The following is a 23,298-nucleotide window of genomic DNA, read 5'->3' as shown; positions in this document are numbered from 1 at the left end:
TCCAACAGTACATTAAAAGGATTATTCACCACGACCAAGTGGGATTTATTCCTGGGCTGCAAGAGTGGTTCAACATCCACAAATCAATCAGTGTGACACAATACATTAATAAAAGAAAGGACAAGAATCATATGATGCTCTCAATAGATGCAGAAAAACCATTTGACAAAGTACAGCATCCTTTCTTCATCAAAATTCTTCACAGTGTAGGGTTAGAGGGTACATATGTCAGTATCATAAAAGCCATCTACAAATATCATTCTCAATGGGGAAAAACTGAGAGCTTTTCCCCTAAGGTCAGGAACATGGCAGGGCTGTCCACTATCACCACTGCTATTCAGCACAGTACTAGAAGTCTTAGCCTCAGCAATCAGACAACAAAAAGAAATAAAAGGCATCCAAACTGGCAAAGAAGAAGTCAAACTCTAATTCTCTGCAGATGATATGATACTTTCTGTGGCAAACCCAAAAGACTCCACCCTAAAACTGCTAGAACTCATACAGGAATTTAGTAAAGTGTCAGGATATAAAATCAATGCACAGAAATCAGTTGCATTTCTATACACCAACAAGACAGAAGAAAGAGAAATTAAGAAGTTGATCCCAGTTACACCTGCACCCAAAATCATAAGATACCTAGGAATAAACCTAACCAAAGAGGCAAAAAATCTGTACTCAGAAAATTATAAAGTACCCATGAAGGAAATTGAGGAAGACACAAAGAAATGGAAAAGCATTCCATGTTCATTGATTGGAATAACAAATACTGTGGAAATGTCTATGCTACCTAAAGCAATGTACACATTTAATGCAATTCCTATCAAAACATAAATTTTTTTTCAAAGAAATGGAACAATAATCCTAAAATTTATATGGAACCAGAAAAGACCCCGAATAGCCAGAGGAAGGTTGAAGAAGAAAACCAAAGTTGGCAGCATCACAATTCCAGACTTCAAGCTCTATGACAAAGCTGTCATCATCAAGACAGTATGGTACTGGCACAAAAACAGACACATAGATCAATGGAACAGAACAGAGTCCAGAAATGGACCCCCAACTCTATGGTCAGCGATTCTTCCAACAAAGCAGGAAAGAATGTCCAATGGAAAAAAGACAGTCTCTTCAACAAATGATGTTGGGAAAATTGGACAGCCATAAAGAAGAATGAAAATGGACCATTTCCTTACACCACACACAAAAATAGACTCCAAATGGATGAAAGACCTCAATGTGAGGCAGGAATCCATCAAAATCCTTGAGAACACAGGCAGCAACCTCTTCGACCTCAGCCATAGCAACTTCTTCCTAGAAACATCACTAAAAGCTAGGGAAGCAAGGGCAAAAATGAACTATTGGGACTTCATCAAGATCAAAAGCTTTTGCACAGCAAAGGAAACAGTAAACCAAAACAGAACCAACAGAATGGGAGAAGACATTTGCAAATGACATATCAGATAAAGGGCTAGTATCCAAAATCTATAAAGAACTTATCAAACTCAACACCCAAAGAATAATCCAACATTTGCAAATGACATATCAGATAAAGGGCTAGTATCCAAAATCTATAAAGAACTTATCAAACTCAACACCCAAAGAATAATCCAATCAGGGAATGGGCAGAAGACATCAACAGACATTTCTGCAAAGAAGACATCCAGATGGCCAAAAGACACATGACAAAGTACTCAACATCACTCGGTGTCAGGGAAATACAAATCAAAACCACAGTGAGATACCACCTCACACCAGTCAAAATGGGTAAAATTAACAAGTCAGGAAACAACAGGTGTTGGTGAGGATATGGAGAAAGGGGAACCCTCCTACACTGTTAGTGGGAATGCAAGCTGGTGCAGCCACTCTGGAAAACAGCATGGAGGTTCCTCACAAAGTTGAAAATAGAGCTATCCTATGACCCAGCAATCGCACTACTGGGTATTTACCCTAAAGATACAAATGTAGTGATCCGAAGGGGCACATGTACCCGAATGTTTATAGCAGCAATGCCTACAATAGCGAAACTAAGTAAAGAACCTAGATGTCCATCAACAGATGAATGGATAAAGATGATGTGGTACACACACGTGTGCACATACACACACACACACTGGAATACTACACAGTCACCAAAATACACAAAATCTTGCCATCTGCAATGATGTGGATGGAACTAGAGGGTATTATGCTAAGCAAAATAAGTCAATTAGAGAAAGACAATTATCATAGATCTCTCTTATATGAGGAATTTGAGAGGCAGGGCATGGGTTCATGGGGGGTAGGGAGGGAAAAAATGGAACAAGATGGGACCGGGGAGGGAGACAGACCATAAGAGACTCTTAATCTCAGTAAAGAAACTGAGAGTTGTTGGTGGGGGTGGAGGGGGATAGTATGGTTGGGTTATGGACCATAAGAGACTCTTAATCTTAATCTCAGTAAAGAAACTGAGAGTTGTTGGTGGGGGTGGAGGGGGATAGGATGGTTGGGTTATGGACATATGTGCTATGGTGAGTGTTGTGAATTGTGTAGGACTGATGAATCACAGACCTGTACCCTTGAAGCAAATAATGTATGTTAATAAAAACATTTTAAAAAGGCTTTATACTCCCTTATTCATTTAATGCTTAATAGTTGTGGAGACTATTACCCCATTTTCTTCTTCTTCTTCTTTTTTTTTTTTTTTTTTTTTTTTTTTTTTTGAGAGCCCACACACACTGGGGGAGGGGCAAAGAGAGAGAGAATCCCAAGCAGACTCTACACCCAGTGCAGGCCAATGTGAAGGTTTACCTTACAACTCTAAGATCATGACCTAAGCAGAAATCAAGAGTCAGATGCTTAACCAACTGAGCCACCCAGGTGCCCCTATCCCAATTTCAGTATGAAGAAAATGAGACCCAAAAAGGTTAAGTAATTGGCCCAAGATCAAACAGCATTAAAATAACTGAGCTGGAATATGAACATACTCTGATGCCAAGTGGCCACACCCTTAACCAGTTTGCTATACTGACTTCTAGGAATGCTGCATGAACAGAAAATCTCCCTTTTTAAAAATTAAGTATTTCAGCATGTAGAAAAACACAGGAAAATCTTCCCAATTTTATGAATCTCACAAAACACAAAGTTATCAACAACAGAAATGACAGCCCAGTCTATTACTACATTAGAAAAAGTCAAAATGGTGGATCCCAGGGAGAGCTTGGCCCAGGGAAATCCAAGAAAAGCTATGGCCTGGAGACAGCTGGGAGATGTGGGCAGTGCTGGCCAAGGAGCAGCACAGGAGTGGCCTCTACAGAAGGCTGGGGTATGCAAACCTTAACAGCTGGTGTAAAATGGGAGGTTTTCTCTACCCACTTTGTCAGGGCACGGATCAAAGTATCAAAACAAGATGCCTACAGCTTTCTCTAGATAATACAAATTTTAAAATAAATTACATAATTGTTAGTTTACCTAAAAAAAAAATAAATAAAAAGAAAGAAAAGAAAAAAATAGAAGCTCTAGTTTAAACCGAAGGAGCAAGCTGATTTGGCACCTGGATAGACAGAAAAGCAACTACACAGATTCTGAAATGAGAAAACCAATTCTATTCACACTAATGAAAAAAAGAATTCCTGAGAATAACTTTTAAGAAAGTCCAGGACCTATGCAAAGAAAACTATCAGTTTTTAAAATGGTAAAAAATCTGGACAGAGATAAAGATATCCTTATGTTTCCTAATGGCAAGTAAAAATGTCATTCCAATTAGATTCCCAGTTTTTAAAACATTGATGAAAATGACTAAATTTCTGGTTTAAAATACTTTAATTATGTAATATTTCAAACAAATCCAAAAGAGAAATCATAACTTGAGAGAAAATTTCAGCAATATATATTAATGGTAAAGGATTAGTATCTATATCATACTTTAGGAAAAAACTCCGTTATTAAAAAAAAAACTACAAAAAGGAAAAATGGGCAAAGGATAAAGTGATCTTTAAGACTCATATGTAAAAAACAAATTGAAAAAGAATGAGAAAAGGCTCACCCTGCTAGCCAAAAACACATTATAGAGCCATTAACATCAAAACTATTGTTTCACCAGGCCCCTGAGACAGTCTGATGAAAGCTGCAGAGCCCTTCTAAGAATGTTTTTTAAAGCATGAAACAATATGCACAGGATTAAAGAAAACCAATTACACTGAAATGCATTAACTTCCAAGGTTAAGAGACCCTAGAATAGGCCAAAGAAGATTCCAGTACTTAAGGGAATTTAATCTAGGACAAAACTGGTATTTCAGCTCAGTGGGGAAAATAAAATGTATTTAATGTGTAGTGCAGGCACACTGGAAATCCATATGGAGAATACGATGGCTCCCTATCTTATGACATAAGCAAAAGTAATTCCAAGTTTTCAGTGGTTTAGAAAGCAAAAAGAAAATCATGATCTCAGAAGAGGCTAAGGAGACTGCATGTACAATGTGAGAACTGGAGAACCCAGAAGGTATAAAATACAAAAATGATAATAGTAATAATAATAACTTGTATGAAAAACCACAGCATCATTAGAGCAAAAAAACAAACACAGGTCAGAAAAAAATGCTTAAAACATACACATATGGGTTAATAGCTTTACTACACAAAGAGCTTATGGAAGATAAAACCCCCAAAACTGACAGAAAAACTGGCAAAGAATATGAATAATCATTTCAAAAAAGAGCAAATCCAAATGGCCCACAGACACAAAAACATGCTCTACAGAAAATGTGAAACAAGATGGGATTGGGAGGGAGACAAACCATAAATGACTCTTAATCTCACAAAACAAACTGGGGGTTGCTGGGGGGAGGTGGGATTGGGAGAGGGGGAGCGGGCTATGGACATTGGGGAGGGGAGGCGAACCATAAGAGACTATGGACTCTGAAAAACAACCTGAGGGTTTTGAAGGGTCAGGGGTGGGAGGTTGGGGCAACCTGAGGGTTTTGAAGGGTCAGGGGTGGGAGGTTGGGGGAACAGGTGGTGGGTAATGGGGAGGGCACGTTTTGCATGGAGCACTGGGTGTTGTGCAAAAAGAATGAATACTGTTACACTGAAAAAATAAATAAAATGGGAAAAAAAATAAGTTATACCTTGCAAATACTAGGTAACGAAAATTAAAATTTGAGAACACTTCCTGTGGCTGATGGGGAACCTGGTGGAAATGTTCGTTACACATTTTCGGAAAGCCATCTATAGAATGTATCAAAACTAAAAAACACAATTTTGTTTGACCCATGGATCCAGCTCTTAAATACATATCCCACAGAAACAAAAAGATCTGTGCACAGAGTATTTATCACAGTACCATCTGCAGGAGCGATAAATGGAAACATTTATGATGAGCGCACATCATGACAGCAGTAGTTACACCCTGGTAATCCATACCCCAAACCATGGGATATTAATATTGCACAATCACTGAAATAGATGTTAGATGCATATCAACTGGTCTGCAGGGATTTTCACAATCTATGGTAAAGTAAGAAAGAAAACGGGGTAAATACACAGATGATGCCATTTGTTGTATAACAATGTATATATACATATTGCATATGATTTTGGAGGCAACTATGGAGGCATGGAGAAATGCAAAAGGGGATACACGCCAGGTTGTAACAGATTCGCCAGGTTGTAACAGATTAGCTCAGGGAGGAGAGGTAAGAGCTGAGTATTCACGTGACACAGGAAACTAAACCAAAAAACATGAGACCCTATAAACCAAGAGGTCCTTAAAAATCACATGTATGAATTCAACTCATTTGTATGAATGTCTATAAAGAAATATATGAAAGTAACCTCACTAAAATATTGTTATTTAAGAGTAATAGCTTTTCAAGTGATAGCTTTTTTTCTTCCCTATGCAAATAAGTATCAACATACTGAACTCGGTGCAGAGAGCCCTTACAAAATAAGAACATATATACTCATGTGGCATACATTTGGTTGCAAGAAAAAAGAAAATCCAACTCACACTGGCTTAAACAAAAATGGAATTTATTGGCTCACATCAGTAAAAGGTCCGTAAGTAGGGCTGATTTCAGGTCCAACTTGATCCAAACGTTCCAGATTGCATCAGGGCTCTAATTTAGACTCCCTCTCAATTTTTTTTTTTGGTACAGCCCTGAGGCCGGCTCCTTTTGTATTAGAAAAACTAGTTGCAGCAAGTTTGAATGTGAATCTTCACACCACACTATCTTCCAAGAAGGTGTCTTCTTTCAGCTGTTCCTAAGGAAGCCTCTTGTATCTAAGCAGCCTGAGCTGGGTCAGGTGCCTATGCTTGAATCACTTATTTTGGGGGTTGGGGGAAGAGGGACAGTTAGTACCAATGGTTAAAGGTAACCAGGCCAGCCCTACCTAGAGCTGGGGGTGTGATAATCCCATTATCCAAAGAAAACATGGGTGGAAGTGAACGGTTAGATGGGCGACCACCACATACAGGAGCAAGGAATTAAAGAAAATACAAACATCCAATAAAATACTGAAAGTGCCAATCTCACTAGTAATCAAAGAAATAAATAAATTACATAATTGATCTCTTATCACAGGTTAATTTAAAAAAAAAGAATTAAGTGTGAGAGAGGTGGGTGGTGCAAGACTGAGAACAGGTGCGCACACAGTTGGAAATGTATGTGTAACACAACAGCTCTAAAACTTTATACCACAATCAGAAACAACATGGATTCCTAAATATGAAACAAAAAGCTAACAACAAATAGTAAAATTTAATGCCCCAACAGAAGTTGACTCCTTTTTTTGTTGTTGTTCAAACTGGTAAGATGCTCCCATTTGGGGGGGGGGGGGTGGAAATCAGAGATCCCTGGGCAAATCTTTATTTATATTCCTTAGCTCCAAGTCTGGACTTAGCCTGTTTCTTCCTATTTACTTCTGTCAACATTCTTAGACAAAACCCACGATAGAGTCTCTAGTTAATTACCCAAGGAACAGCTGGGGTCAGAACTAGGGTAATGTCTTCCGGAAATGGATTAAAGGCTTTTTCCCTCTATCTAAACAGACAAAAAACTTTCAAAGTATGACTAATGAAATGGAACCCAAGATAAAGAAGCATAATATTTAAATACTGAGAAGAACTACAATCCAGAGTACCTAGATGATTATCCCAGTTTGCCTAAAAATACAAAAAGACTACACACTGAATTGTGTTTAAAGATATTATGGATATGAGGTAGGTCTGTGCCATCCCACAGAGAGAAAAGGTAGTGATACAAGGATTCTTTTATGAACTATGGGGTTACAGTTCCAAACTTGTGCAGAATCACATATATTTCTTTGAGTATGCTAAGTACAATGAATCAAAATCAAGTTCAGTTCCACTGTGTTCAATTATAAAGTCAACTCCAAGTGTGAATCTGTAGATACGGCGATTAAGTACTTCAAACGAAAACATTCGCCCAGTCCCCCAGATTTCAATTTTGAGCAAAAGACTATTCTAAACAAACAAAAAAAGAGACTATTCCCAGATTTCATTTTTTTCAGGTCCAATTACAAAGTTAAGGTCCCATACATCTCCTGATTTTGTATCTTTCTTAAGTCAGGGATTTTCTTTCCATTCCAAGAAGGAAAAGGACTAAGAGACCAGTCTCTCTACTCCCTTAACTTGTAGATCAAATGACTTACCTGGTTAGTTTACATCAGTGGAATTTACTTTATAACCAAGAAATCTGACCTACTCTTATCACACTTAACAAAAAAATGACTAAAAAAACATGACAGAATGCATTAATCCTGTTGTGTTAAAACAAAAGAGCTAGTAGGCAGCCTTAGCAAAAGGAACCGTGGTTGAGACCATGGACATATGAAAAATGCCTTCACTGGACTCCAGCTCCATCACTGATGAAGCTTCGTGATCTTTGGGGAGTTACCCAGCAAACCTACGCGTCATCATCCTCATCTTTAAAACGAGCATAGTAGGTGTACAAAGCAATCTCTTAAGGTTGCTGTGAGGTTTAAAGAAATAAAAATAATCCAGCTCTCGGAACAACACCTGCACGAAGGAAGCTTCCGATAAATGTTAATATGAATCTTAATATAAACTGAGTATTTATTTGTTTGTTTAGGTCTGTGTCAGTACCCCTGGACTTCAAAACACGACATTCTAATTGTTCCAATTTGCACCATCTGCAAAAGGCACTTTTAAACTACTTCAAATAATTTGGAAATGAAGAATTAACAAAATCCTCAGCTATTCAAGTGACTACTTTCAGATACCATAGCTACTTCAGTTAGGAAACCTCCACTAGGAAATAAGCTTGCAACAAACCAGTAGAGTGAAAGCCATATAATAGATGAGAATCTGAGTAACACTATATTCAGATGTTTCTCAGCCCATGAGAGTAACAGGGAAATGTAGAATACCTCCTGCACAAATGCATCTACGGAAAGCAGGCTGTATTTATTTCAAAAACTATAAAAGGTTACAATATAAATCTATCAAACAAAATTAGTTTTTAAAAGTGACTCATATGTATCCAAATTTTGACCAAATCAACACAACAATCCAATGCACAAAAAGATGATTAGATAGCTCAAGGAGCAAAAAGCAATAAACAGAAATAAATGTCTTATCAATACAGACACAACATAAATATACAAATCTACAGCTTTAATGTAACACAAACAAATCATAAGTACATGTGTTAGCTACCTTTCTCCAACAGTAAAGGAGTAAATGCTTTATATTTAGTAAATACATATATAATGTATAAAACCTTTAATCACATGTAGTCTCACAAGCGTGAACCAAATAGAATGCAAGAGTTTTCTTACGTGGAAGATGTACAGTTCATAAAGGACCCAACTTGAAGTAAACCCACTATCACAAGTCATTGCAAAGGTGACCCAGAAAAAGTCTATCATTTGCAACGTATACACAGAACAAACGGCCCAGAAATTAGTATCAGAAATCTTACTGAAGGGTATCATGGTAACCTGACTGAAAGGACCAATAACTTACTTAGGGGCTTCATATAGCCAGTATCAATGTAAATTAAGTTACATATGAGTGAAAAAATTATGTAATGTATAATAGCAAGAGGTTAGAAAACTGAATACTGTGGAAAAGATTTATTAGTCTGTACAAGTTGGTTTTGATAAACTATTGGCTACTTGTTACAGTAAATTACCAAGGTTTTCAATGCAACAGTATTTTCCCACACACATCAAAATCTGGAAGCAATACGTCTTTCTCATATTGTCATTTAGTGTTCTATTTTTCCCAACCCTCAAAACACAGATACAGGTTTCTGAATATCAACTAGCCATTTAGAGAAGTCATAAGATACAGATGGTCATAAACATTACACAAGCTACAACGGACATATCCGGACAAACGCCAACATTATTTATGGAAGAAGGTGTTGGTTTTTAAAGTGGTTAAGTACTACATGGGTTACATAAACACACTATTCTCGTCCTTCCAAAACCAAAATGGGGGAAAACCTTATTGCCATTCTGCCAAACACCACATAACTAAAAACGCTGCGCAAAGGTCAGAGTCCAAGGTACATGTCACAGAGTTAAAACTCCAGTTAACAACTGAGCTACTCACTGAAGAAAATTCAAAAGTAAGACCAAACTTCTTAACACATCAACGCTGTTTTAGAAGCATCATCAGAACAAACAGAGATTTAATTATACATTGGCCTGAACCGCACCCTGTAAAGAATTCCGCTTAGTACTAAAAGAGAATCCGTCAGCAAACATCCTACAAAAGCTGTGGAATCACGCTCTGTGTTATTCCTGAAAGGAAATCTGCCAGGTTTGATGATACCTGAAGATCTCCCAGTGGCTCTGGGAGTTCTACATACCAATGAATTCAGTAATTGATAGGACTAGTGAAGCAAAGAGGAGACCAAAAGTAGACCTTGTATCAACATAGACTAGATAGGTGGATTTTTAATCACATGATAAATGTAAATCATAAAATCAAATGTACTTTAAAAAGTACACCTATTTTATGTTACATAAAAAACTGCAGACTGCAAACTGAGCATGCTTACCATAACATTGTACCTGGGAAAGCTGATGAGTGGGATTTCTTGCAAATATTTACTGCCATGATACAAAACAAATATGTGCAAACTGCAAGGTCCCTAAAATAGCAGTTAGAGTTTATATACAGAAAGATGTCACTATCTGATCAAATATGCAAGAGACGGAGTTTCCCAGAGTTTATAACATAGAACAGTAACCACCACAGGCTCCTCCTCCAGGGCCTTCTTCCCTGTGTGTCAGTTTCACTCCTTTATTCTGGTTCTCACTTTCCCACAGTCCAGGCGTCTGAATGATCTTTTCAACAAGTTCCTCAAAGGCACACTGTACACCATCACAGGTTTTTGCACTTGCCTCTGAAAGTCAAGAAAAAAATGTGAGAGTCTATTCTTTTACGGTTCTATTCCTACGCTTTTCTGGAAAATTATTATGGCATAAAGATCAGTCGGTAGTATATACAGAGGCAAATCAGCAGTTTCTTCCCACAGGTTTAATATTCGTGAACCTCCCCCAACTCTCAAAGTTGAGCTATTCAATTCTAGCCACAAGAAGAGTGGTATATAAGCCCGGAATTTTGTGATATGCCAAAGTTCCTTCTTAATTTTTCAGTTAGTTCTTAAAGTCAACCCCCCAAAAACAGATTATTATTCCCATTTCAGAATAAGGAAATTCAGCCTCCCAGCTGAACAGTCTGACTGTTCTGTGCTGGCTATGAGACACAGATCTCCTTAAAGGAGCATTTATGGCTCCCATGAAACTCATGTGGGACAGTGAGCCCTGCCCCCCAAGCCTACCTTTCCCTCGTCATTACCTTTTTGACTATCTGAGATGACTCTCTTACTCCTTTATCATAAAACTCCTCTATCTCAGCTCTTTACCTAACTTTACGTTGAGAAAAACAGAAACAATCTGACAGGAGCTACTGATCTTCCCACCAAGACGTTCACCAACCTGCCTGCACTTGTAACCTCAGGCTCTGTCTTCGCTCCTGTGACAGCGGATGACCTGTCCCTGCTGCGGTCTAGGCGCATCCCCTTTCCTAGCTCCTCGGATCCCACCCCTTCTCGGTCACTGCAGAATCACGGGCCCTCACTGCTGTATCATATCAGTCAGCCTAAAAGCCCGCGGAAATTACTGTCCATCTTACTAACCAACTGAGCAACCAACCACCCTGCCTTCTAGCCCACACACCAGACTAGCAGCCACCCCGGCTCTCTATTCTTTCAAAGCAAAACTGTCATCAAGAGTTACCTACTTAAGCTATTTCCCCTTTCTTATCTCACATTTTTTTCTTCAAACTCTAAACAACCTTGAACAACACCAGTTTGAACCGTGCTGTTCCACTTACACATGGAATTTTTTCAATAAATACAGTACAGTACTGTAAAGGTATTTTCTTCTCCTCATGATTTTAATAACATTTTCTCTAGCTTATTTTACTGTAAGAATACAGTACGTAAGACACAGAACTTCCAGGGCAGGCGTTAACTGAGGTTTATCAGTAAGGCTTCAGATCAGCAGGAGGCTATTCGCAGCTCAGTTTTGGGGGAGGCAAAAGTCATATGCAGATTTTCAAGGTCAGGACCCCTAACCCCCCATTGTTCAAGGGTCAACTGTACCCTAACTAGGTTTTTGTTCGCACCACTCCATTGACATTTTCTTTTAAAAAAGACCAACCTTCTCCATCTCGTCCAATCTAGCATCCTCCTCCTATTCAACATCTCCCAGCAGCTGATACAGCTGATCACTTTCTTCCTTTAAATACTTTGTTCACTTGACTTTCAGGAAAGACACTGAACACTCCTCGGATTCCTCCTCTCACAGACATGTCACTCACAGCCTTGTTGGCTGACTCCTCCTCTTTCTGCTGACCTCTAACTGTCCGAGCACCCCAGGCTTCAATCTTCAGCTGTTTTCCGCCCAGTTACAGTTAACATTTAGTTACCACCTAAATGCCAATGACCAGCATGTCCACAGGTTATCCAAAAAATGGTTCATCCTTATGCTAAGCGGAATTCCTGATTCCCCACTCCCTTATCCAAACCTCTTCTTCCCTTAGGCTCTCACACACAGCTAAGGGCAGCACAGTTCACCTAGTTTGCTCATGCCAGAGACTCAGAGTTATCCCTGACTCTGATAACTCAGAGTTATCTCCTTATCCTCAACACCCAATCTATCAGCAGAGGCTGTCACCGTTACCATCCAAATATCTCCTTGATCTGCCAACCTTCCAGAAGCTACCCACAACCACTCCCACAGTCAACGGCACCAGCGTTATTCATCTGGGCCACTATAAGAGAATGACAAGCCTCTTGCTTCTGCTTCTCAAGGGCCATTTTCTGTACAAACAGGTCTTTTTAAAAGAACATCAGATCACGGCACCACTCCCCTGCTTTCCACACTTAGAATAAAATTCATTTCTTTACCATACCCTATAAGCTTAGCCCAACATGACCTTTTAAACTCCATCTCCCATTATCACCACCTTTCCCCCCAACATACACTATACCCCAGCCCATAAGCTTTCTTCTTGTCCTTTAAACACACTAAACTCATTCCTACCTCGGGAAACATTTGCTATTCTTTCAACCTGAGATATCCTCCATCTAGATCTTCGTGTTATGGATTCTTGTTCAAATGGCACACCTCAAAGAACTTCCCCGAATTACCTCCCACCCCCCGTCATACTCTCTCTCCTTCACAGCACTACTTACTCAAGTCTGTTTCCTCTACTAGAATGTAAGGTTCATGAGGTCAGGGACTTTCTCCATTTTGTCCCTCTGTTTGTTATATTCTCAGAGTCCAATAAGTGTTTTCTGAACTGATATATCAAAATGAAGGACACCCAGCAAGTAAGCAGAAGAGGTAGTACTCAATTCGTTTCAATTCCCTATTACCTTCCACTTATAGCACCCAGCTTCTATGTATAGATGATGTTCTTTTATTTCCATTTCTTAATTCCTAGCAGATTCTAACAGTGGACTAGCTAAATCAGTAATCCCTAAAAAGCTGGTTTCACATCAGAATCAACTAGGGTGTCTTTAGAAACTGCCTCCCAGGCCCAGTTTCAGACCTATGAAAAGGTTCCAGGGAACCTGTAATGTTAAAAAAGCTCCAAAGTGATATAGTCTGCCCACTTTTCTAGACAGGGGGTCAACAAACTTTTCCTGTAAAGAGCCAGATGGTAAATATTTTAGGCTTTGAATGCCTTATGGTTTCTGCCGTAACTACTGAACTCTGCCAGCAAGCACAAAAGCAGCCACAGACAACATGTAGATGACCGGGTAGGTAAGGCCGTCTTCCAATACAAATGATGGAACCGGATTTGGCCCCGTGCTGTAGTTTGCTGAACCCCACACTTGACCCTGCTTCTCAAGTATTAATGTGCATACAAACCACATAAAGATCTTGTCAAAATATAGGTTCTAATTCAGAAAAGCTGAGTTGGGCCGAAATGAAGCATTTCTAACAAACTTCCAGGTGGTATCACTGCCGCCAGCACGAGGACCACATGGTACAACTACAGGGCTGGGCGCCTGCCTTTACAGAATGCCATCGTATCTGGAGAGGAAGGATCTGTGTCCTATGCAACTTCACATAATGAGATCTGATTTTTTTTTTTTTACAGAAGGAAAAATGAACGTGGCTCTATAGTTAGATTTCATAGCACAAGAAAATGATGAACTAAGTACATACATTTCACAGTTCATAAAGAAAAATTTATGTAGCAAAAACTCCATTTTAAAATTCCTCTTTAATAATGAAAGGATAAATGTTCACACACCTACCTATAAATAACATGGAATGCTTGCGTGCGAATTTCAGGCCTTCGTTTCTATCAACTTCACGATTTTCCTGAAAGGTAAATATAAAGATTAAGAAAAGCTACCAAAATACAGTCAAGATGCCAAGTGTCTGACTTCTTACCTTATCAATTTTATTTCCAACTAGCATGTTTACTATGTCATTTCTCGTGCAGTATGTTTCCAATTCATTTAACCAATTATCCAATTTAACAAAGGTATCTCTTCTTGTGACATCATAAACTGAAATAAAAAGGGTCACTTATTAAATAAGCATTAAAAATAAGAAGCAATGACATTATATTTCTGGTATGTGACTAAGAGCTAGTATTTCTATGTAAGTAAGTCTGTTTCTAAGCCTTCAAATGTTTAACAATCAGTATCTACTCATCCAGATGGAAGAAACAAGTGTGTTAAAAAATAATAATAAACATACACATACACACGTTTCAATTTTATTAAGACACACTCTGAGAGAAATTAAATTATATCCTGTGCAACAACTGAAAATTAACTTAAGCAAAACAACAGCTGTTCCCATTGGTAACTAAAAGACATTGATCCAAAAACCAAAATGTTCAGATCCAAGTCTGTGGCAAGATACCAAATTTCTTCCATGGATTTAAACATCTATGACCCTGTTAACTTGTTTCTTATAAGAATCAGAATTTGCAACTTTTGAAAAAATATGAAAACTTAATGGACAGGATCCTGATTGTCTCCCTGTTAACACTTTCATCTTACATCCCACTGCATTTTAATATGTAAAGAGCTTATTAATATAAAGACCTTATTAATTTAAAGTGTTTTCTAGGGGCGCCTGGGTGGCTCAGTTGGTTAAGCGACTGCCTTCAGCTAAGGTCATGATCCCAGGGTTCTGGGATTGAGTCCTGGATCTGGCTCCCTGCTCAGCCTGCTTCTCCCTCTCCCTCTGCCACTTCCCCAGTCTGTGCTCTCCTACTCTCTCTCTCTGTCAAATAAATAAATAAAATCTTCAAAAGAAAAAAAAAAGTGTTTTCTAAACTTAAAGATGCTGAACCGAAATAAGAGTTGCTGTTAAACCGATAAAATGAACCTAAAACCTCACAATTAATGACATAATATAAAAAGACAATCTTCCCTAAAATTGATCAGTATTTATTTTTAAGAAGTTTCCCAGGAATATTAACAACAAGTACTTTTCAACAACTAAGAGTGAGAATCCATATTTGGTTTTTAAATTCTGTATGATTATGGATCAACAATGTTAAGTGCTTTGTGATACTCTTTAGGACTAATAAAAGAGATTCAACTGAGCAACTAGCACATTCTTCCTTTATAAACGCACAGCGAATGTTCATACACTGCTGACTGAAGATCCGTCCCTGGTAACACTTCAGACAATTACTTGTAGATTAATCCTCAATTATATCCTCACCAACATGTGCTTTTAAAACCAAATAAATTAATCTGATCTTTATCTTTCAATCGCTAGACAAAGAACTGAAAAGAAATTTTGAAAATTTAAATATTCATTAATATTAAATGAAGTTAATATAACTTCAAGTTAATAAAGGGACCCTGAAGAAAAATAAAAACGTACTGACCTTCGCAGATAGGGAAAATCAGAAATTGCAATAATAAAACAACAATATTTAAAGCAGTATCATAAAGTAAAACCTTACCTAATATAACACCCTGCGCACCTCTGTAATAGCTGGGAGTTAATGTTCTGAACCTCTCTTGACCAGCAGTATCCTAAAAGTGACAATTATTATTAAGTTCAAAGTATTAAAAAAAAGACTGTCAACATATCAAGAGTAAAACATCAAACTGCATTATTAAAAATATCCATGTCCAAGTTCATTTAAAACTTGAAATTTAGGGGCACTTGGGTGGCTTAGTCATTAAGCCTCTGCCTTCAGCTCAGGTCACGATCCCAGGGTCCTGGGATTGAGCCCCACATCGGGCTGGAAGTCTGCTTTTCCCTCTCCCACTCCTCCTGCTTGTGTTCCCTCTCTCGCTGTGTCTCTATCAAATAAATACATAAAATCTTTTTTAAAAAATTGTAAAACTTGAAATTTAAATTAGATGTGTTCTCTTACTGACCAATGTTACATAAAATAAAGAAATACTGACTCATCTCTAGAAAAACACAGCTCAGTAAAGGGGTATTTTTTAAGATTTTTATTACACATGAAACCCATGGTTCTCAACTTCAGAAGTGCAATGAAATTTCCTGGAAATGAAAAATTCCAACCCCCAGCGATTCTGGTTTCACTGGTAAAGACAAAAGCAGGTGATTCTACTGTAGAATCAAGGTTAAAAACCACTTAACCACTTAACTTTTTTTTAAAGAGAATTACAGGAGTATCTTATTTTAGGTAAACAATTTTTAGGTTGGAAAGTATTTTCGGTGTATCTTCTTTTAGGAAAATGCATAAAACCAAACCACTTGCTATCACATGTTTCTGACTCAGACTGGGGGAGAGGAACATAAGATGTACACCAGTCAGGAAGTGCAGGGTCCTGGGATCAAGTCCCATGTCAGGCTCCAGGCTCAGTGGTGAGTCTGTTTCTCCATCGCCTTTACCCCTCCCCCGTGCATGCTTTCTTGCTCTCTCATAATAAAATCTTAAAAAAAAAAAAAAAAAAGACTAGAGCAAAAAAATGTTTTAATGTTAAAATCAAAATAAAATACTGCACAATTGACACTTTCCACACAAATATCTAAATCAGTCCAGTGATGCAGAGTCTTGATTTTTTTTTTTTTTGATCCACTTATAAAAATGTTTGAGTAGGTACGATAATTTGGGCAAAAACCCTGTGCCACAATACGGGTCAGGATTTATAACACCTGTAAATAGTCAAAAGTTAACATTTGCCTGTGTTTGTTTTCAAGAAAGGAATGTGCAGTCGCTGTAAAAGCATCCCTGTAGGTAAGAAAAGCGAGCTTATTATCTGTGCTTTTCTTCCCTGACAGGAAAGGAGGAAAGAGATTATTAAAGATAGAAATGAATAAAAGACTAGGAAGGATCTGGAAAGGCTAAATGTTAAAATGTGGGAGTGGAAGAGAGGGCAGGATATAGAGAAAGCTTTAGAGGAGCCAAGTAGGTCGTGATGTGTGTGCAGCACTTTCTAGAGCAGTGGGAACAGGGCTGTATTCGACTATTCTATTTGACTGATCCTAGGAGGAGTGCCCAAGCTGGAGAGGAACTGATTTTACATATATATTACAAAAACCACAGAAGAATCAGAGGAAGCAATGGTTTCATATATTTCTATTAATGAGTGAGGAGGTCTTCCTAAATATGACCTAACACCCAAATTCATGGGGGAAAATGGTTTGACCACATAAATATTAGAACCTTGGTAGAGCAAGAACATTTCTCCTGACCCCATCCATACCCCATATACACTCTCATCCTAAACAAGCTTTGAAGGCAAATGACAAACAGGAAAAAACATTTGCAGCATATGACAGAGTTGGTATCGCATGCGCACGCACACACACACACACAAACACGAACGTTAACACTTGGGGCACTTGCATGGCTCAGTTGGTTGAACGTCTGACTCTTGATTTCAGCTCAGGTCATGATCTCGGGGTTGTGAGATTGAGACTCTTACTTAAAAAATATTTATATGCCTATGATAAAGATGTCACTTCGGTAATACCTGCCAACCTTTTTATTACACAGGAACTAAAAAGTAAATTTTAAAAACCTCTTGCATAAAAGAAAGCTCTCATGGAAACCAACAAGCCTTAGATCCAACTCTAACATGCATATCTCACAAAACAGAAGCAAAGGCAGAAAGAAGTGATAAATTCAACCATGAAAAGTATATGGAAAATCAGGTCCCCACTTTTGTACAGGAAGAAGCCAACATTCTTAAATTGTTCAATATATTTTATTATGGCCTAGTCCAACATTTTCCAAATTGTTTTCCATTAGACATTACTATTCTGATTGATATCATAATTATATTTTGGGGAGGGGGCAAATAGGCTACCAATCATATGAAGTATTATGTGTTAGAAAAAAATTAATAGAAAAACATGAGACACACTTACACAGTTCCATGTTATTTGGGATAAAATGTGTATTAGAAATAATATGCTGTTCAGAGAATGCCAGAAGGATGCATCAGATCATACAGTGCATGAACAGTTGCTGTTTCAATCTGTAACTGATGCCCAAACATTTACTATTAAATCACCATGTTGAAGTACATCTCAACATTCTAATATTTATTAGGACCAGTTCTAATATTATCACAGGTAATAAAAACATATTTATATATTTAATTATCATAGTATATGTGGGAATCAGATATATAAGAGCATATTTTTATAAATTATATATGTAATATAATATATTAGCAATCATTTAGATATATAGAAAGAAGTAGGCAGGTAGAGAGATAAGAGTTGGGGAGAGACAGGCAGACAGAGATAGACACTGCGCATCTTGGATGTTTTTGACAATTAATGCTACTTTATTCAGTCAGCGCTATCATGAAAAGGTCTAGTTAGGAAAGCAACATGCATCAGAATGTTTGGGTTCTCAGGCAAATAAAAAGAAGTAAGTAAAGACTGGGCACTGATATTAAAAAATAAATCCAAAGTTGGCAAAATCAAATTTCAAAAATATTTATACTAACAAAACCCTCAGGTTGCCCCAACCTCCCACCCCTGACCCTTCAAAACCCTCAGGTTGTTTTTCAGAGTCCATAGTCTCTTATGGTTCGCCTCCCCTCCCCAATGTCCTAACAAACAGGAAAAATACTTTTTTTTTTTTTTCCTAAGCATCACTTCACCCCCTTCTCCCCAACAACTGCCATCAGTGTGAGTTGAGTATACACTGTCTTCTTCAAAACTTTAAAGAAACATATTCAATAACAATAATCCTCTCTGGCAGACAAGGTGATTTTTCTACATTCTGGTTTTAAATATTCTTCAGGGATTACACACTTTAAAATTTGGGTAAGTAAAACACATCTCTGCCTCATTACCCAATCATAAGACATAACCATTTATTGTTTATCCCTTAACCAACAAATTGTCCAAGTTATTTAGTATAAATTGTTTACCTCTAGAGCTCTATACACATCAATTTCTGCTTCTTTAAAAAATACAAGCTGAATATTTATACAAAATACATTTTTAAAACTCTTACCCAGATTGCCAGTTTAGCCTTATTTCCATCCACTGAAATTGTTTTCACCTTAAAGTCAACACCTTGAAAAAAATGAAAACGTTGATAAGCATCCCAGTAAAATACCACTTTCAAAATCAATTACCAAGAAAACAGAAAAGCCAATTTATCAAACACTCAAATTCATACCCCAAATTCTTGGAGTTATGGATGTAAAAATTTAAAGAAAAGTGTGCCTAAAGTTCAGCAGCTTAGGATCTAATCAGGATAAATGAAAACCAAATGCCTGCAGAATTCAAACACTTACCTACCTGTACTTGCTTGAAAAAAAAAAAACTTTAATGGAAAAATAAACTTCAATGTAAGGTGATTAACGATGCATATTAAAAGCCCAGTGATGGAATTCACGGAGCTCACGCAGAGAAGACTATCCAGGCTGACCCTGGATCAGGCCCATTTTCTAAAGGGCTCCAAACGCCAGCCACTTACTCCTTGTCTTATGAATTCTTTGTTTTTATCCTAAAAAAAAGTATCCGTTCTATATAACTTTATCAATGATCCCTTGCTACTGCACAATTGCAAAAGAATTTACACACAAAAACATCTGTGCCCAATCCTCTAAGAATCTTCATTAAGTGAAAAGGAGGAGTGCTCAAAGTGCTATGAAGATCTGCTGTAAATACTAATTTATGTAACGAGAAGAGTTCCATAAGAAGACACATAAGGTTTTACTACAATGCCCCCACCTCCAAAAAAAAAAAAAAACCGCTTTCCAGGAAAAGGAGTTGACACAAGCCATTTGGCTTAAATGAACAGTAACTGCCCACATGTCTTTAAAGAGTATCAGAATTCATGTGCAGGCTACCCCACTGGCCAGAGGGAAAGCATTAGCTCAAGAAGCTTGGAAAGAAACTTTGAAAAGATCTTACTAGCTTGTCACAATTAATTCAGAACAGCCACAACTAAGACGAACAGAACCCTCATATACTACATGCTTAGGAGAACACCTGTCACCAATATGGAAATACATCAGTAATTCTTGGATGATTTCCGGTGATCCATTACAAACACAAAGTAGGTAATAAAAATGCGTTCAAATATGCATTAGATTAGGTCCTTCTGTATGCCAAAGATTAAGAAAAAAAAAAAAAAAGTTTGATGTTTGGGGCTAGGGTGTTAAAGGAGCTGATAGAGCCACACCCAGAATCATGGGCAACTGTTTGTTAAAGGACACAGTCCAAGGAAAACCTGAAGTTTCTTTGCAGCTAAACATATAAAAAAATCTCCTATTAAATAATCTTGTATCATTAGATCTAGATAACGAAATATTGTGCCACACCACTTATATAAAAAGTATGAAGGGCGCCTGGATGGCTCAGTCAGTTAAACACCTGCCTTCGGTTCAGGTCATGTTCCCAGGGTCTACGGATCGAGTCCCACATCCGGCTCCCTGCTCTGTGGGGAGCCTGCATCTTCCTCTGCCTCTGCCCTCTCTCTCTCATGAATAAAATAAAAATAAAATCTTTCTTTAAAAAGTAGGAAATTATTTACATTTTATTTATAATACTTTAAAAAACAAAACCAAACCTGAGAAAATTCAGATGAGGGAAATGGTTCTGACTTGGTACAGGTACTAAATTAAGGTCACTGTAGACAATACAAAGAAATCACCCATCATACATAGTCTCCAGTTAAATTCTCAAAGTTTTTCAGAGAATAAAAAACTATTTTTTCCCTGATTACTCCAGACAACATGCTCAAGGGCAGACTGGCTTTTTGCCAGCTACCAGCTAGTATACCCAAGAAAAGAAACTCACTGTTTCCAAAATATTTGTGTTTATCTCCCCTCTCCCAATCTCCTTCGTCTCTTTCACAATTTCCTGTTTTTCATGTGTTTCTTGACAGTCTAATGACAGTCTCTATCACCATGTATCATTTACGTGTTGTTAACTGTTTCCAAGTTACTCTTCAGGGATATTAAATCTGAAAGTTATAGATAACATCCTTAGGAAACAATGCCCACTGATGTCCTATCCTCAAAGTCAATACACACAGGTAGCCTGAAAGGGCACCTCATCTGAACCCAGGCCCTGCAAGTCCCCCATTTCATCTTTCCTTCATCCCTCTGGGGAATCTCCTATGCAAACACTGAGTTCTTTAGCTTTCATCTGCTCAAACTGCTTTTTTTTCTTTTTTTTTTTTTTTTAAGATTTTATTTATTTATTTGACAGACAGAGATCACAAGTAGGCAAAGAGGCAGGCACAGAGAGAGGCAGGCACAGAGAGAGGCAGGCACAGAGAGAGGGGGAAGCAGGCTTCCTGCCAAGCAGAGAGCCCGATGCGGGACTCGATCCCAGGACCCTGAGATCATGACCTGAGCCGAAGGCAGCGGCTTAACCCACTGAGCCACCCAGGCGCCCCTCAAACTGCTTCTTCACCAAGTCTGGTTCTTCTGTTTTGCAAGTGGCTCTTAATTTCCTTTTAATGACACTGGCAATCTTTTTAATAATAATTAATAAATTTGATTTTGCCAACTTCTTACTAGATTTGATTAAACTATCTTTTCAACTTCCTCATGTGGATGACAAGGAGCTCGTAACAGAAGCTGAACGTCTAGGGAAAGAAAAAAAGACACTCCTGTGTATTTCTTCTACTCCTACAACACTGAACACATCTGTGACCATATTGTAAGGGGTTTTCCCACAAGCAATTCTTGACTCTCTGGGGACATCAGTGTCCTATAATTCAGTTAGGTCTGATAGAGTCAGATCCCACAGGGGAAGGGCTAATTAATAATAAGTCCTGTAAGACTACTGCCCTCCCATTTCAGATGCCATCCCAAATCCAGGTTGTTACTTGTGCTTCTGACCACCTGGCTATTAATCAAAGCTTCCCATAATCCCCTCCTTTGACTGAATTAATTTGTGGCTCACAGAATTCACGAAAAGCTACTTACTTGAGTATCATTTTATTATAAAAGGATATAACCCAGGAACAGCCAGATGGAAGAGACAAATAAGGAAAAGTATGGGGAAGGCACAAAGCTCCCATGCCCTCTCCAAGTATGCCATCTTCCCAGAACTTCCATGTGTTTGCCAAAACAGAATTCTCAGAACCCGTAAATTCAGCATTTTATGAAGGTTTCATTATTTAGGCATGACTGATTAGATCACTGTCCTTCAGTGACTGAATAAAATCTCCCAGCCCTCATCCTTCTCTCATCCCCTGAGGTAGGAGAGGAAAGAGTAGGACTAAAAATCCCAACCCTCTAATCACATGATTGATTCTTCAGGCAACCAGCCTCCACCCTTAGAGGCTTTCCAGAAGTCACAGCACCAACATAAACTCAGGAATCATTGAAAGGGGCTAGTTATGAAAAACAAAAGACATCTTTACTGCTTTGATCAGTTAAGAAAATCAAAAGGTTTTAAAAACTCTGTGCCAGGAACCAAATATATATTTCTTATAAATCAAAACATCCACAGAAGAACTGTCATTTTGGCTTTTTCTAGTTCATTTGGGCTTGCACTTTTAATAGTTAATTCAGGTTTTTTAAAGTAATCTTTTTAAGGCAGATAAGTATTTCAGTTAAAACTAGACATTACAGTCAATAAAACCTTTAAAACAAGCAGTAAATGGAACATGAAAGTTTACCAAAGATAATATCAACTGTATGATACAGAGATACTCATCAGTGAGAAATCAGAACACATCAATGGAATCATCTGCCATGTCAGAAGTAAAAAGCAAGGAACAGAAACTAACTCAAAACTAACAAAGATGGGGGCGCCTGGGTAGCTCAGTGGGTTAAGCCTCTGCCTTCAGCTCAGGATGTGATCTCAGGGTCCTGGGATAGAGCCTCACATCAGGCTCTCTGCTCAGCAGGGAGCCTGCTTCTCCCTCTCTCTCTGCCTGCCACTCTGCCTACTTGTGATCTCTCTCTCTCTCTCTGTCAAATAAATAAAACCTTAAAAAAAAAAAAAACAACTAACAAAGATGCTAGAATTAGCAAACAGGAGATTAAAAATTAGTTTAAACGTATAGCACATGGAAAAAGTGAAGTAGACATGAGAGATTAAAAAGACCCAAATCAAACATCTAGAGATGAAATGACAATGTCTGAGATGTAAATTATATGGGATGAGATTAACAAAAATCAGACATCACAGAAGAAAACATAAGTGAATATGAAGACACAGCAATGAGTGCCTGGATGGCTTAGTCAGTTTAGCAGCTGCCTTCCGCTCAAGTTATGATTGTGGGGTTTGGGATCAAGCCCCATGTCAGGCTCCCTGCTCAATGGGGATCATGCTTCTCCCTTGCTCTCTGCCCCTCCGCCCAGC

The 23,298-nt window shown here is 38.1% G+C and overlaps 1 protein-coding gene across 1 annotated transcript in view; it reads right to left on the bottom strand.

The window, feature by feature from the left end:
• Positions 1-5,979: 5,979 nt before the first annotated feature.
• The window catches only part of RAB18 (RAB18, member RAS oncogene family), a 38,328-nt gene continuing 21,009 nt past the window's right edge, over positions 5,980-23,298 (bottom strand). The window contains exons 3-7 of the mRNA XM_046012797.1: positions 18,977-19,038; positions 15,482-15,554; positions 13,942-14,060; positions 13,803-13,869; positions 5,980-10,370 (exon numbers count right to left, since the gene is read on the bottom strand). Of these exons, the coding sequence (XP_045868753.1) occupies positions 10,195-10,370; positions 13,803-13,869; positions 13,942-14,060; positions 15,482-15,554; positions 18,977-19,038 (497 nt within the window). The 3' untranslated portion in view covers positions 5,980-10,194. The remainder of the gene's footprint in view (positions 10,371-13,802; positions 13,870-13,941; positions 14,061-15,481; positions 15,555-18,976; positions 19,039-23,298) is intronic.

This window comes from Meles meles, chromosome 7 (genome assembly GCF_922984935.1).
Source record: "Meles meles chromosome 7, mMelMel3.1 paternal haplotype, whole genome shotgun sequence".
NCBI classification, from domain to species: Eukaryota; Metazoa; Chordata; class Mammalia; order Carnivora; family Mustelidae; genus Meles; species Meles meles.
This window is presented reverse-complemented; position numbering and strand designations above follow the sequence as displayed.